The sequence below is a fragment of the Lissotriton helveticus genome, chromosome 3_1 (genome assembly GCF_964261635.1).
Source record: "Lissotriton helveticus chromosome 3_1, aLisHel1.1, whole genome shotgun sequence".
Taxonomy (NCBI): Eukaryota; Metazoa; Chordata; class Amphibia; order Caudata; family Salamandridae; genus Lissotriton; species Lissotriton helveticus.
This window is the reverse complement of record NC_136061.1, coordinates 489938299-489952442: the sequence shown is the minus strand read 5'-3', so window position 1 is coordinate 489952442 and position 14144 is coordinate 489938299. Positions and strand designations below refer to the sequence as shown.

The 14144-nt window shown below is 44.3% G+C and overlaps 1 protein-coding gene across 5 annotated transcripts in view; it reads left to right on the top strand.

Annotated features, from left to right (window-relative positions):
- OSGEPL1 (O-sialoglycoprotein endopeptidase like 1) overlaps window positions 1-14144 on the top strand; it is a 429995-nt gene that overhangs the window by 357089 nt on the left and 58762 nt on the right. For 2 of the 5 annotated variants that reach the window (XM_078683695.1, XM_078683694.1), the window contains one exon: window positions 1637-1842. The exons of the other annotated variants lie outside the window; for them this stretch is intronic. In XM_078683695.1, coding sequence (XP_078539821.1) covers window positions 1637-1823 — 187 coding nt within the window. In that variant the 3' untranslated portion in view covers window positions 1824-1842. The remainder of the gene's footprint in view (window positions 1-1636; window positions 1843-14144) is intronic. 5 annotated transcript variants of the gene reach the window in all.

Below are 14144 nucleotides of genomic sequence, written 5' to 3'. Positions count from 1 at the left end.
ACAATCTGCTTGCCCATGGGGATAACACCACAAGTAGAAGATTGTACCACTTGGGGTACATTCTTTGCTGCCATTTAGACCAGAACTCATGGTATTCCTTCATTAGCATTGATACCAGATGTATTAAGAAAAATACAAAACGAGTACAGAGCAGAACCTGCTCTGAACTTAGGGTTGAAGTTGCAATGTAACTATGCTCAGGTATCCACTATAATACTAGCTAATATTAAAAGTCAAGCAGCTTCAGTGGCCATCCGCCAACGCCTAAGAGTTTAGTCCTTTAGAACGAGAACACAAACTACCCAAAATAATTGAAACTGCATATGCAGAATTAGGCACAGACAGTTTGGGTGGGAAAGCTTCAGATCCACAGCGGATGGGCAGTAAAAAAAAAGACACTTGAAAGCAGACACCCACTTCAACTAAAAAAAAGTGGAACAGTAAAAAACACCAATCATTTAAAGGAAATAGATCTCAATCCCAAGGTAGATCTCCCCCATAGGAGCCCTCTGAAAATAGGTATAACTGTCAGGAGATGACAGAGTCCGCACTTGCCTAGGAACGGCAGAAAACTCCATTTCCCAGAAAGCCGTCCTTTGGGGAAACCGATTCTCTATTTAGACACGTATGACGCAGAGTGCGTCGTACGTGATTGTGTCTGTTTCCTAGCTGTACCGTAGCAAAGCCGCTGAGCATTCGGATACTTTGCTGGGGTTTTCGCAGAATCCTTTGTTTCCACCTTTGAACCGGAAAAGCACAGACGTGCACTGTGATTATTGGTTAATAGAACTACTTCTCTAGCGGCTGTGAGAGGAGTACTCCGAGGAGTTACTGGTGTAGTTTCTTAGCAAAATAGTGAAGTTGAAGTTTTCCCTAGCAGGTTTTCCATGCCTGCGTATCTACAGGGAAACACTTCCTTCATTTCCTGCTTACTTTGGCTCACATCCGTAACTGCCTGTTAATGTGAGGTAAATTTTTTCATGTTTGATTTCTCTGACATTGGTGCTTACTGTTCTACACTTCCCTGCTGGATATCCTAGTGGTAAAGCTTCTTCTGTGAGTGCAACAGGAAGGTGCTTCAAGAGACTTCTTGCAAAACCACAAAACTATTCTTATCCAGGGAAAAAGGGGTATCACTTCTTCAGTGCTCAGCGTGTTTGATATAGGGTATGTATGGGCTTGAGTGCTTGCAAATGGTTTATCTAGGCTTGAGGAATCTGTGAGTTGATGTGCTTATGTTTGATTTCTAGATACCAGCTCATGTGGTGCCAAAGAGCGAGAGAGGCATCTTGCAACAGTGGAAATTCACTTCAGTTAGTAGAGCGATACATGAGGTATGAGAATACATATAGCGAGAGAATAATGAGAGTAGTCAGGATGGCTAATATGTATTAATGTTATGTTTGTTTTGTTACCGGTACCCTATTCCCACGCAACCCCTTCCCTTTCCCTATCCCTCGCTTGAAGGCCTCAATACTCTGGAGTATTTTCCATTCAGAGTTGGGGATGGACCCCTTTGAGCATCGCCCAGATCCTGAGGAGTTCCGGTGGTCACGACAATAACCTCAGGAATAGGGATATTAGGAAACCTGACATGTATCAGGATACTGATACACGTTCCTCTCGTTCCTTTCAGGGTTCATCAACAAACTTCGAAAGGAGAGGGAATGACGGTCAGAAAGACAAGAAGAGTGTACAAAGTCCAGAGACAAGTAGCACGCTCAAGATTATACTTCCAAAAAAGAAGAAAAGCCAAAGCAAAAGCCACAGATCAAAAAGAAGAAGGTTGCAGGTCTAAAGATCAGACATGGCCAGAATTCTGAGGACTCAACTACTGAACAGGTAATGGGCTCTGACAATGCTAGACAGTGCGGCAGAAGTAACAATAGCTTACCAGAACCTGATGGAATTTCTGGTGACAGCGGACATGAATGATCAGATCACAGTAGAAACACACGATACTAGGGTAAGTGTCCCACATAAAGTATATGAAATAACACTCCAGATGGAGGGGGACAAATATAGGACAGTTAGAGGTCTCTTTTGGGAGAACCTCATATTCAACACTCATAGACGCAGGAGGGGGCGGTAGCACACAGGCACATGTTGGATGGGATGAGGATTCAACCCACCACATAATTCCTTTAAAAAATACTCTGCACAGAGGCAGTATCCAATAAAGCAAGAAGCTACAAAAATCAGGTACGGGAGATCTTAGATCAACTTGAAAGCCAAGTGAAGGAAGTGGCCCCTAGGGGCCACCGGGGTTACATACAACCACCTGCTATGCCTTCCCAAGAATGAACTGTCAGTCAGACAGTAGAGAATACAAACTTACATTCAGGAAAGAAAATCACAAGCTGGAGCCACTATTGCAACAACAGTACCAGGGGAGCACACATCTCCCAGCGTCCTTCTAGAGCCTTGCTGGCAGGCCCCTGTTGTTCATGGAGGAGCCGCGTGACGTAGCCCTTGCAGAGAAACAAACCCTCTTCTTTTAGGATAGGGCATCCTCCCTCCTGGGCAAGAACCCTCAACTATCCTGCCCAGTGTCCAGGGCAGTGCACCAGTGTAGCTCACCCTAGTCTAATACAGGCACCTTAGGCACTGCACCTGCGCCCTAAGCTCAAGTCCTTCCCTAACTCCTGGACTGTTCGGCTGGTGCACCGTCCTTCTTTCGGGGCCTCAAGTTATATTTTGTTACTCCATGTACTGTTTCATCATCAAAAATGGGCAGTAACTCATGGTCAGGTGGGCATCGATACTCAGATTCCGGTGTATTAGGAACGGTGTTATCCAGGGCGGCTCTTAACTCTGGTGGGATCGCCTTGAATAAGACTGCATTACTTTCTTCATCCGTCTGCACCCACCTCAATCGGTCGTCAGAGACGGGAACTAAGCGTGGCACCCTTTCGCCTTCCTGATCAGCAATGCCGTTGCTGCTCCAACGGTCATATGGGAGCGGCAGAGATATCCGTTTAACATGGGAACCATAGATCCAGTGTTTTCTGACTTCTACTTTCACTGCTGTGTGGGTGGCGAGGAAGACGAGAAGAGGTCCCTTCCACCTCAACTCCAAACAGTGTTTCGCTGAAATTTCTTGATTAATTCAAAGTCAACGGGCTGTATTTGATTCCTGGGCCCCTCTGGTACTGGCTGCAGCATGGCGTGTATCTGTTGGTGAAGAGAACAAAGATCTTTAGACAACTCGTACAGATAGTCTACAAGCAGGAGGTACTCTACCTCGGAAAAGCGCTTGGGTCTTGGGACGCCCCAGATATTACCAGGGCGTACAAAGACCACTTCATACGGGGAGAACCATGTCCTAGAATGCGCAGTCGCTCTGGTAGATAACAAAGCCAAGGGTAACGCATCTGGCCTTCGCAATCATGTGCTTTCTTGAATCTTTGCTAGTTTCAGCTTGAGAGTACCATTGTACTTCTCAACCAGGCCTGCTGTCTGGGGGCGGTTCGCTGCATGAAACTTCTACTTAATATGCAAGCCCCTGCACACCAATTCAATGACTTTTGAATTGAAGTGACTTCCGTTGTCACTCCAAATCACGCGTGACAATCCATAGCCCGGGAAGAACTATTTTAAGAGTGCCTTCACCGTTGCCATATCTGTATTCTCTTTAGTGCCATAAGCCTCAATCCATTTACTGAATGCTCAAATCACTAGTAGAACATACTTCAAAATGTTAACTCGTTCCTATTCGATGAAATCCATCTGGAGAACCTCGAAAGGGAAAGAAGGCGGTGCAAAGTTACCAGCGGGTATAGGAGTACCTTTCCCAGGATTATGCTTCAAACAAATGACACAATGCTTCACTAGGTGTGTGGCTACCTTAGCAATATTATGAGTCTGCCAAACTGGGCCCAGTAGGTTCCATTTTCCTTTGGCACTAATATGCGCTGGGCCATGGGCCATGGTAACAACAGGGAACACATATGAATTGGGCAGCAATCATGGCTGTTTCCCAGACAAGTCAGTCCAATACCCATCCTCATCCAAACATCCTATTCTCTCCTCCAACATTGCCAATTCCTTTAGAGTCGCCTCACCCTGAATTTCCCTGATATTCTCCAATGTGGCCTCGAATATTCCATTCTCGGAACCCACTGAGCGGGACCTGCCACAAACATCCTTCTCATCTTTGATTGAGCTGTCTCATTAGCTGTCTGGTCTGCGAACGCATTTCCCCTCCCAGCATTATCTGTGATGGCTTTATGAGCGCTACATTTTACTATTGCTAACTTATCAGGAAGTGTCAATGCTGCGAAGTGTCAATGCGGCCAGCAATCTATGTATCAATGGTCCGTTCTGAATTCGCAGTCCATGCGAGGTCAAGAACCCTCTCTCCGCCCAGAGGCGCCCAAAGTTATGGGCCACCCCATAGGCGTACTGGGTGTTCGTGTAAATATTAACAGCCAGTCCCTCCCTCAACTCACAAGCCTTGAGGAGGGCAACTAACTCTGCAGCTTGGGCCGATTGGTGTGGGATACGGGATGTCTCAACTACAGTGTGTAACATTGTGATTGCATAGGCTGCAGTGGTGGTGCCATCTGGTACTTTGAAACAAGAGCTATCGACATATAGTTCCCCTTGGGGGTCAGATAAGGGAACAGCAGTCAGGTCTATCTGTCCCTTATTTTCTTCCTCAGTCCAACATAAACAATCATGGACATCATTGTCCTTTTCTTCCGAAGGGAAGGGTAGTAACGTGGCTGGATTCAGAGTGGCACATCGTTAGGTGGTAATGTGCTGAGCAAACAAGGATAGCTCATATCCAGTCAGACATGCATTAGTAAAGTGCTGCGTATTTGTCTTATTCAGGAGCGTATCCACAGGATGAGGTACTATTACTGTGAGATCAGTATCAAGGACGAGCCGTGCCAATTGTCTGATAGAAACTGCCACTGCAGCTGTAGCTCTCAGACAGCTCGGGAGAGCTCTGGTGACGTTATCGAGCATGGCAGAGAAATAGGCGCAGGGTATTTGCTACCACTAAAACCCTGTGTTAGAACAGAGAGCGCGCAACTGTCTGCCTCATGCATGTAGAGCACATAAGGCTTCTGGTAATCAGGAGTCCCAGGCACAGGAGCAGAGCAAAGCGCAACCTTTAATTGCTCAAAAGCTTATTAGCATGCAGGTGACCAAGGCAGGGGACATCTTTGGTGGTAAAGATAAAGAAGGGGTTTTGTTAGTAGGGAATAGTTAGGGATCCTGTGCCGACAATACAAAGTTATTCCAACTAATGCGCCTACCTCGCGTTGGGTCTTAGGAACAGGCATATTAGTAATAGCAGCTCCTTCGATAGTAGGTGACCTAAATAGGTGACCACCTGTCAGCAATATTGGAATTTTGAAAGTGACACCTTGTGTCCATTGTGTGCCAAATGCTACAATAATTTAACTGTGGCTTCTTTGCAACCATCCTCAGTGTCTGAAGCCACGAAGAGATTGTCAACGTACTGCAACAGCACATTACCAGAGGGGAGCACCAAAGAATCCAATTGAGATTTCAAAGCTTGGCTATAGATACTAGGACTTTCGGTATGGCCTTGTGGAGCACGGGAGAATCTAAAGCGCCGACCGGCTATTGCATATCCAAACAGATATCTGCTATCTGTATGGATTGGTAAGCTGAAGAAAGCATTCTTTAAGTCAATTACGGATTCAAATTTTTCAGATGGGGTAATCATTGTCAGGATCTTGGTAATGTCTGGGACCACAGGGTACTGGGGAACCTTGATCTTATTCAGCTCTCTAAGGTCGATCACAAAACGGTAAACGTCAGTGTGAGCATCAGCAGAATCCAAGAGTGTCTTTTTAAGAATAGGAACAGCAGGGCTATTACATACATTCGCCACTGTCTCTTCAACCACATTAGACTTAATCAAATCCTGTATTATTTGCAATAGGGCCTTTTTGCCTGCCTGGGATATCTTTGACTGGGGAATTCATGGCAACACAGCATTGTCCTAAATCTGTATAGAGACTAGTGATGTGATGTGATATGAGAAAGATTTATATAGCGCGCAAATGCCCGTGGGCGTCTAGGCGCTCATAACAGAGGAAGAGCCAAAATTCCAGGGGTGGATATTTAGGTTACGTTAATTTGCAAACAGCCAAGTCTTCAACAGCTTTCTGAAACTGAATAGGGTTGGACAGCTTTTGATGTATATTGGGAGCGAATTCCATAATTTTGTTGTGCCCAGAATGAAGCTTCTTCCACCCCAATTGGCTTTAATAAATTTTGGAATCCGGATGAGTTTGTTCTGAGCTGAGCGGAGGTGCCTTGAAGAATGATACCAAGTGAGATGTTGTTTCAGGAATGCTGATCCCTTTCCATGTAATGCCTTGTATGCTAGACAGAGGGCCTTAAAGTCTATACTCTTTTTCATGGGGAGCCAGTGAAGTTTCCTGAGGCCTTCCTATAAGGGCTGAAATTTAGGGATGTTCAATATTACTCTGGCAGCTGCATTTTGAGTCCGCTGGAGCTTCGCCATGTGCTGTTTTTGGATTCCCAAGTATAAGGCATTTCCATAGTCCAGTCTGGCCAAGGCCAGAACTGTGGCTAAAGTTTTTACTGCCAAAAATATCAAAAAGGGAAGAGTGAAGAGGTGGTGCCTGACGGCACCGAGGTGGGCGTATCCTCCTCTTATGAAAGTACAAATAATCAACAAGGTCCACCTCATATGAAGTTAGTGTATATACCGGTGTTATTGGAATACACTGTGTGTGTTAAAATAACCCTCACACACCAAAGGGGCCCTTGGTGTCATGCTTCATCATTGGGGTTTTCCCGCCTGAGGGACGGGGCGGTGCTGCGACAAGCGACTATGCTGGAGCACCTTTTTATTGTGGGTACTATGTGAGTGGATAGGAGTGAGTGTCAGTGGGGTCAGGAGTTATAATGAAAAGTGAAGTTAAAAAAATACCTGGCCAAGTGGTAGAAAAAACTATTTAATAAACACTGGCTGGTATTGTTAAAAAGGGTGATGCGGAGAGGTAAAGAAAGTTACTGGGCTTACTCTTCTGTGTGGGTCAACATGTTTCGGGGCGACATGCCCCTTCGTCAGGACCGGGTAAAGATCCCCCTGTCACTCACTAATGTTAAATAATGGGTGTAGTGGAATGTTCTATTTATCAATGTGTATAAATATAATTTATAAATATACGTGTTCCTAGCTGTATCAGAAGTTCTGATGTTGTAAGCCTGAAAGAATAAGAGCACATGGTTATTAGTGCGCGGATCCCAATGCGCTGGACTATTGGTCACCTGTAAGGAAGGAAGAACGAAAAAACACACACATGCGGACTGTGGTACCTGGCATCCCAGATGAATCTGGAAAATGCCATATTACCAGTCATTGAAGTGTTAATGACAAACAGTGAGAACACATATATACATCACAACACTTTATGTTTGCCATCAAAGTAGGAACTATTCTGTCAAAGATACATACTTTGGAAATTAGGAGTCAGTGCCCCATGAGCCAAGACTGGGCGAAGGGTATTGAGGGGGTCCAACTGCAAATGAGAGAAAATGGGAGTGGAGGAAAGAAAATAAATGTTTGCTTGTTCCTTGTTGTGTTATAGGCAAGCTAGTTATAAGGTAAAGGTAGTGAAAAAGAGCTCTTAGCAGGTCCTTTCGGCTATGCCGTACTTACTCAACCCCCAGCACCACGGTGCTTCCTCCTTCGTCAGTGGCTTCCGTGTTAATGAGAAGCCGGGATGGGGTTTTATACTGTGCCGCTAATTGGGTAATGGCCAGTTAATTGATTTAAGACTACAACTCGGGATAGGTGTGTCCGCGAGAAAGAGTCATAGAACATGGTTCTTGCGGCGGCCATTGTTGAATGTATAATTGTGTGAGGAAAGAGGCTCAATATGTAGAACTCATGTGCGGCTGAAAATCCGCCGCGCGAATTCGCTCGCTAGGTTGTATTCTCATAGAGTTAGATTTATCTAAGGGAGCAGAGGCTATCGCTAGTGGCGAGGCGGGGTTCTGAACGGGGTGCGCATGCGCAATGGAGTACTGTCGTTTCTGACGTACTGTGCATGCGTGGGGAAGTGTTGTTTTTACGCGCGTGTGCGGGCTGTGTCTCTGATGCCCCAGGGGAATAGAGGCTCCTAAAAAATATATATATATGGTAATAATAGCCGAACAAAAAGGGTTATTGTACACAGTATACAGTCGGTGATTAGAGCAATTCAAAAGTCTTAAAAAAGTTTTATATCTCCCAGGTTCTGCTAGGTTGGAAAAGCTAGTACAGAGGGTACTGCCATCTTGAAGGTGATAAAGAGTGAAATAGGCACTATTTTAGATCAAGTTAAATTCTGAGTTGGGACCAGGGTATTTCATCATTCAAGCCTGTCTGGTGAGTACCTAAACGGTACACTCAACGTTGTTCCTTGGATAGGAGGTCCTTGTCGTTCTTGAAAGCCTCTATGACTGTCCATTTCAGATCATGGATGCTGTGTCCCATTGTCATATAATGAGTGGCCATTCTGGTTGTAGTTTTTTTGCAGCGCACATTGCTGCGGTGTTCTCCCATGCGGACTTTGACTGGCCTGCCTGGTGGTCATACCCACATATTCTTTCTTGCACGGGCAAGTGACCAGATAGACTACGTTACGGCTGTTACAGTTTGTGAAAGAACGTTGCTCCCAAGTGGACTGATTGGAAAAGGTGATGCTGCGGCTTTTGTGCGTGTATTGACAGGATGCACATGAGCCACATGGATAATGCCCGCTGACAGATGTCAGTTTTGGGGGTTCATCATTAGTGAAGTTTTTTGGTCTTGTATGGACCAACAGATCATTTAAATTCTTACCCCTTTTGTGTGAAAACAAGGGTTTTGGGAAGTTCAGTTTATCGCAATTGAGTATTTTCCAATGCTTGTTTACAATCTTAGTGATGCGGTTCGAATTGGTATTGTATGTTGTAACGCAAATGGGGCGTTGGTCAGGTTCCTTTACCACTGTTGGTTCTAATAATGCCTCTCTGTTGTTATTGCGAGCTCTTTTGAAGCCTTTATTGACAACAGTTCTTGGGTATGGCCCACCGCCCTTTTTTTAGGCCAGCGCCAAGGACCCCGAAGGGGCAGAAATCGAAAAGGCACACCGGTCCACTGGAACCAACAACCAGTGATACCCCCAGGTGTGTCAACCCGGAGCCAACCAGCATCAACCTGTCGAGGAACCTAGTGGTAAACCTGTCAGACCACCAACTAACAGAGGCCCAAGAGAATGTCCTGGGTAAAGGGTTAGGTTTCGTACCTACCAACAAGATGGACAAATTTAAAATATGTCAAGAAATGAAGGAGTTCATACGGAAATTAAAGCTAAAAGCCTTTTTTCAGAATTCTGCCATTGAGACCATTGACAAATCAGATACAGGTCTAAAGAAAAAATCCACTTTCACTCCAATAGACTCCACCATACCAGTTGAACTCCTAGCGTTTGAGAAGGCAGCCATGGCAGATCTAGAACAATTGCCGACAGACGCGGGTGACACCTATAACAACACCTCCAGACTGGAGAGAGTCGCACTCCATGAACTTGCTAACAACAAAGATATCGTAATTAAGCCAGCCGACAAGGGCGGGGCTACGGTCATACAGACCTATGTCAATTACGACAGAGAGTGCAGGAAATTGTTAGAGGACAGACGCAACTATCAGGTACTCAGAGAAGACCCGACTGAAGAATCTGTATCCTCATAATGATTGAGGAAGCCAGAGCACATGACTGGTTAACCAAACAAGAGAGCGATTTCCTAATCCAGAACAATCCTAAGACACCTTATTTTTACACGATACCTAAAATTCATAAGGATGCCCCCTATCCACTGGGCCGCCCTATAGTGTCCGGGATTGATTCAATCCTCGAACCTCTGTCAAAATTCGCTGACGCTTTCCTGAGACCGATAGTGCAAGCGACTAATACCTATTTGAAGGACACCAAAGCCGTCCTACAATTGGTCAAAGAAGTACATTTTGACCCAGAACAGGACCTCCTTTTTGGCCTTGGTGTGGAGAGCCTCTACACAAGCCTCCCTCACCAAGAAACTTTGGAAATAATAGAGGAAGTCCTTTTCTCCATACCATGGGAATACCATACACCAAGGCAGGTGGTCCTTGAATGTGTATCATTATCCCTGAAGAAAAACTTTTTTCAGTATGAAAGTACGTACTATTTACAGAAACACGGCACGAGCATGGGGAGCACTTGTGCCCCCAGCCTAGCCGGTTTGTATGTACACCACCTTGAAACAACAAAAATCCTCAACGACCAGAATCCATACAAGAACCATGTAGTGACATGGAAAAGGTACATAGACGATGTGCTAGTCATCTGGAGGGGCGACCAAGACTCAGTCAACCAGTTCATGACTTGGCTGAACCAACAAGACCGGTTCCTAAAGTTCACCCACACAGTCTCCAAGGAGAACCTTGTCTTCCTTGATTTGAATATCTATCCCGTCAATGGGAAATTAGAAACATGTACCCATTTTAAACCCACTTCCAATGTTGTTTTTGATTTACTTTTGGCTGGGGATTTTAATACGACAGTCTGCCCATTTTCTGATATTAATATATGTGGGGTGGTTAACTGCTTTGGAGATGGTGATCTCCATTTTCATCATAATCAATATGGGGAGTCACTTAACAACCTCCTAGCATCTTATGACATGGACATCTTGGTCAACAAGAAAAATGATCAAAATGAGACAATCCCCACTTTTACAGGTCGGGGGGCTAATACTGTGATTGATTTTATTTGCTCTTCCACACGTCTTGTTCCTTGGATTACATCCCCTAAAGTCGTTGATATTTCTCTCAGCGATCACAATTGTTTAACCATTGAGGCCCTTCTTTGGAAAAACAATGGCCCATCTAGTACTATCCATATCGAGAATATAGAACCCCATAGGTCTAATGGGATTAGACTTAGATGGAAAGGGGATAAAGCAGAATTGACGTCAGATTTTATCATTAACAGCTGCGTGTCTGATATTACTGTGATCCTTGAGGATGTAGACGATACTGCCGATATTATTCGACATTTTATCCAAATTAACTTAGTCATTGATTGTAGGTTAACTTCCTCAGCTAAGCGCAAGGCAGACCACCAAAGGGGCTGGTTCGATCAAGCATTCACCTCCGCGCTAAAAGAGCTAAAAAGGGCATTGGTAACCAAACCAAGAGATAAGAGCTTGGTTTTTAACCTTAGAGTCAGTTATAGGGCCACATTAAATAAAAGGAAACTGGAACTTCAGCAAGAGGCCTGGGATAATTTGGCCCAGGCAGCTGAAACCAATAACTGCACCCTGTTTTGGGCCACAGTGAACAGTCCGTTCCTTAAAGATGAGAAGGTCCCCGAATTAACATCGAAGGTTAACAGAGAAACGTGGGTCTCTCATTTTTCTAATATCTTTGATACGGATAAAGCTATGGGGCAAGAAGTAGAGCATTGGCCCATTGTCCCCCTGGACATTACTGTTACGGAGTGCCTATAGATATTTACAAACTAGTTCCAGAATTATGGGGCCCTATTCTAGTCAAAACCTTTAATGCAGCAGTTTGTAATGCGATGCCCCCTCCCTGGGAAGAATCGATTATTATCCCAATTTATAAAAAAGGAGACCGGAGTGACGTGAAGAACTACCGCCCGATCTCCCTATTAGATTCTTCGGTAAAAGTGATGAGTAGGGTGCTTCTGGTCAGGTTGGAGGAATGGGTTGAGGCCAATAGTATCCTGGCAGAATGTCAATATGGTTTTAGAGGGGGGCGGGGGACGATCGAACAGTGTTTAAACCTTGAACTGTTGATCGGAAAGTATACACAGGCCAAGTCGGGCACTATCTATCTCTGCTTTGCAGATTTGAGTAGTGCTTTCGATTTGGTGGACCATGCAATTCTGTGGGCCAAGCTGCTGGAAATGGGGGCACCGGAGGGTATCGTCTATTTTTTAGCCCGTCTTTACTCTAAATTACGCACTAGTGTACGATACGGTACCAATGGTGAGTGTACTACTAAGTTTAGGATTGGACGGGGTATCAGACAAGGGTGCGTTCTTGCTCCCTTGCTCTTCACCCTTTTCATTAACGAAGTGGATTCCGTCCTAAAAACCATTGTAGCAGATGCCCCTAAAGTTAGCGATATCAGCGTCCCGGTATTACTCTACGCGGACGACGCTGTTTTACTGTCCCGTACCCCGATAGGCCTCCAACGCCTAATAGATGGGTTTTCACAGTTTATAAAAGGAAGAAAGCTTGTGATTAATAAATCAAAGACCTATATTATGGAATGTGGGAAGGGGCGTATGGAAAGGTATCCTCTTACTTTATCGATGGGGAAAAAATAAAAAAAAAACGAAAACTTTTCATATCTGGGTATCACATTTTCTAACAATAACAGCTGGAAAAGCGAGTATAAAAATGTGAGGGCCAAGATGGCGAAGGGCGCCCATGGAGTGTTTACAATGGCCACAAAACTAGGGGATAGGCGGGTGAGGGATATGCTTAAAATATTCCAGTCTAGGTGTCTCTCGACCGCACTGTACAGTGCAGGGATATGGGGCTTTGCCCCTGCAGGCAGCTTACAAGTGGAGGAGAACATCTTTTTAAAAAGACTCTTGTGTCTACCTAATTCTGCCTCCAATGAAATAGTACATAGAGAACTCTTACCGATTTGATTCTCCTTAGACCCCTTATGTTGTGGCGATCCATCTGGATTAAAGAAGAAACATCTCTATGTACAGCTATTATCATTGACTGCCTCTCAATGGATAATTACCTCAAGATCCCATGGATTAAATATAACCAAGATAGTTTCCAGGAGATCTTTGGCCTCGACATTAAAGTAGACAATTACGGGGCCTCTGATTTATCTAAACCTGAAATGAAGAAGTCTTTTTTGAATCTTCTTTCTGAGAGACGCATTAGTAAGAGTGGCAACCTATCCACCTGTGTTTCATATAATGGTTTGAATGAATTTGAAGGTTATCAACCATATCTGACCCAAGTGACTAGAATATCGCATAGGTTTGTATAAACCAGATTGAGAATGGGGATTGTCCATAATTTGGTGGCTTTCCCTACTCTTAACAGTCACCCGGTTGGACCATGCCTGTGTGATAATTCTTCTGCACAAAGCCCTATGCACTTTCTTTTATTATGCCAAATGTATAGGTATATGCGAATAGCTTATCTAAAACCCATCTTTGTAAAGTTTGGAGTGAGGACTGTTAATGACTCCATGAAACTGCTTTTTAACTTGCACCATCCGGATGTCTGTTTTTATACGGCTACCTTCCTCCTTAAAGCAATCAATGTAAGGAAAAGTATGTGTTTTTAATTATTTATTAATCCCTTGCCTGTATTTCTTTGTTCTGTTTTTTTAACCCTGGAAATTGTCCGAAATGTTTTTTAATGTGCTTTTATGGACATTGTTTCTTTTGTTCCGAATAAAGCCTTATGAAATGATGAAACCCACTGCAAAGAACAGCCTGTTACTTTACAGCAGTTTTCACCCACGACACCTACGAGATAATCTACCCTACGGGCAATTTCTTCGCCTGAGGCGAAACTGCAGTGCCATCAAAGATTTCAAAACCCAAGCAGCTGATCTAGAGAGCAAACTGTTGAACAGAAACTACCCAAGAACTGTTGTCAATAAAGGCTTCAAAAGAGCTCGCAATAACAACAGAGAGGCATTATTAGAACCAACAGTGATAAAGGAACCTGACCAACGCCCCATTTGCGTTACAACATACAATACCAATTCGAACCGCATCACTAAGATTGTAAACAAGCATTGGAAAATACTCAATTGCGATAAACTGAACTTCCCAAAACCCATGTTTTCACACAAAAAGGGTAAGAATTTAAAAGATCTGTTGGTCCATACAAGACCAAAAAACTTCACTAATGATGAACCCCCAAAACTGACATCTGTCAGCGAGCATTATCCATGTGGCTCATGTGCATCCTGTCAATACATGCACAAAAGCCGCAGCATCACCTTTTCCAATCAGTCCACTTGGGAGCAACGTTCTTTCACAAACTGTAACAGCCGTAACGTAGCCTATCTGGTCACTTGCCCGTGCAAGAAAGAATATGTGGGTATGACC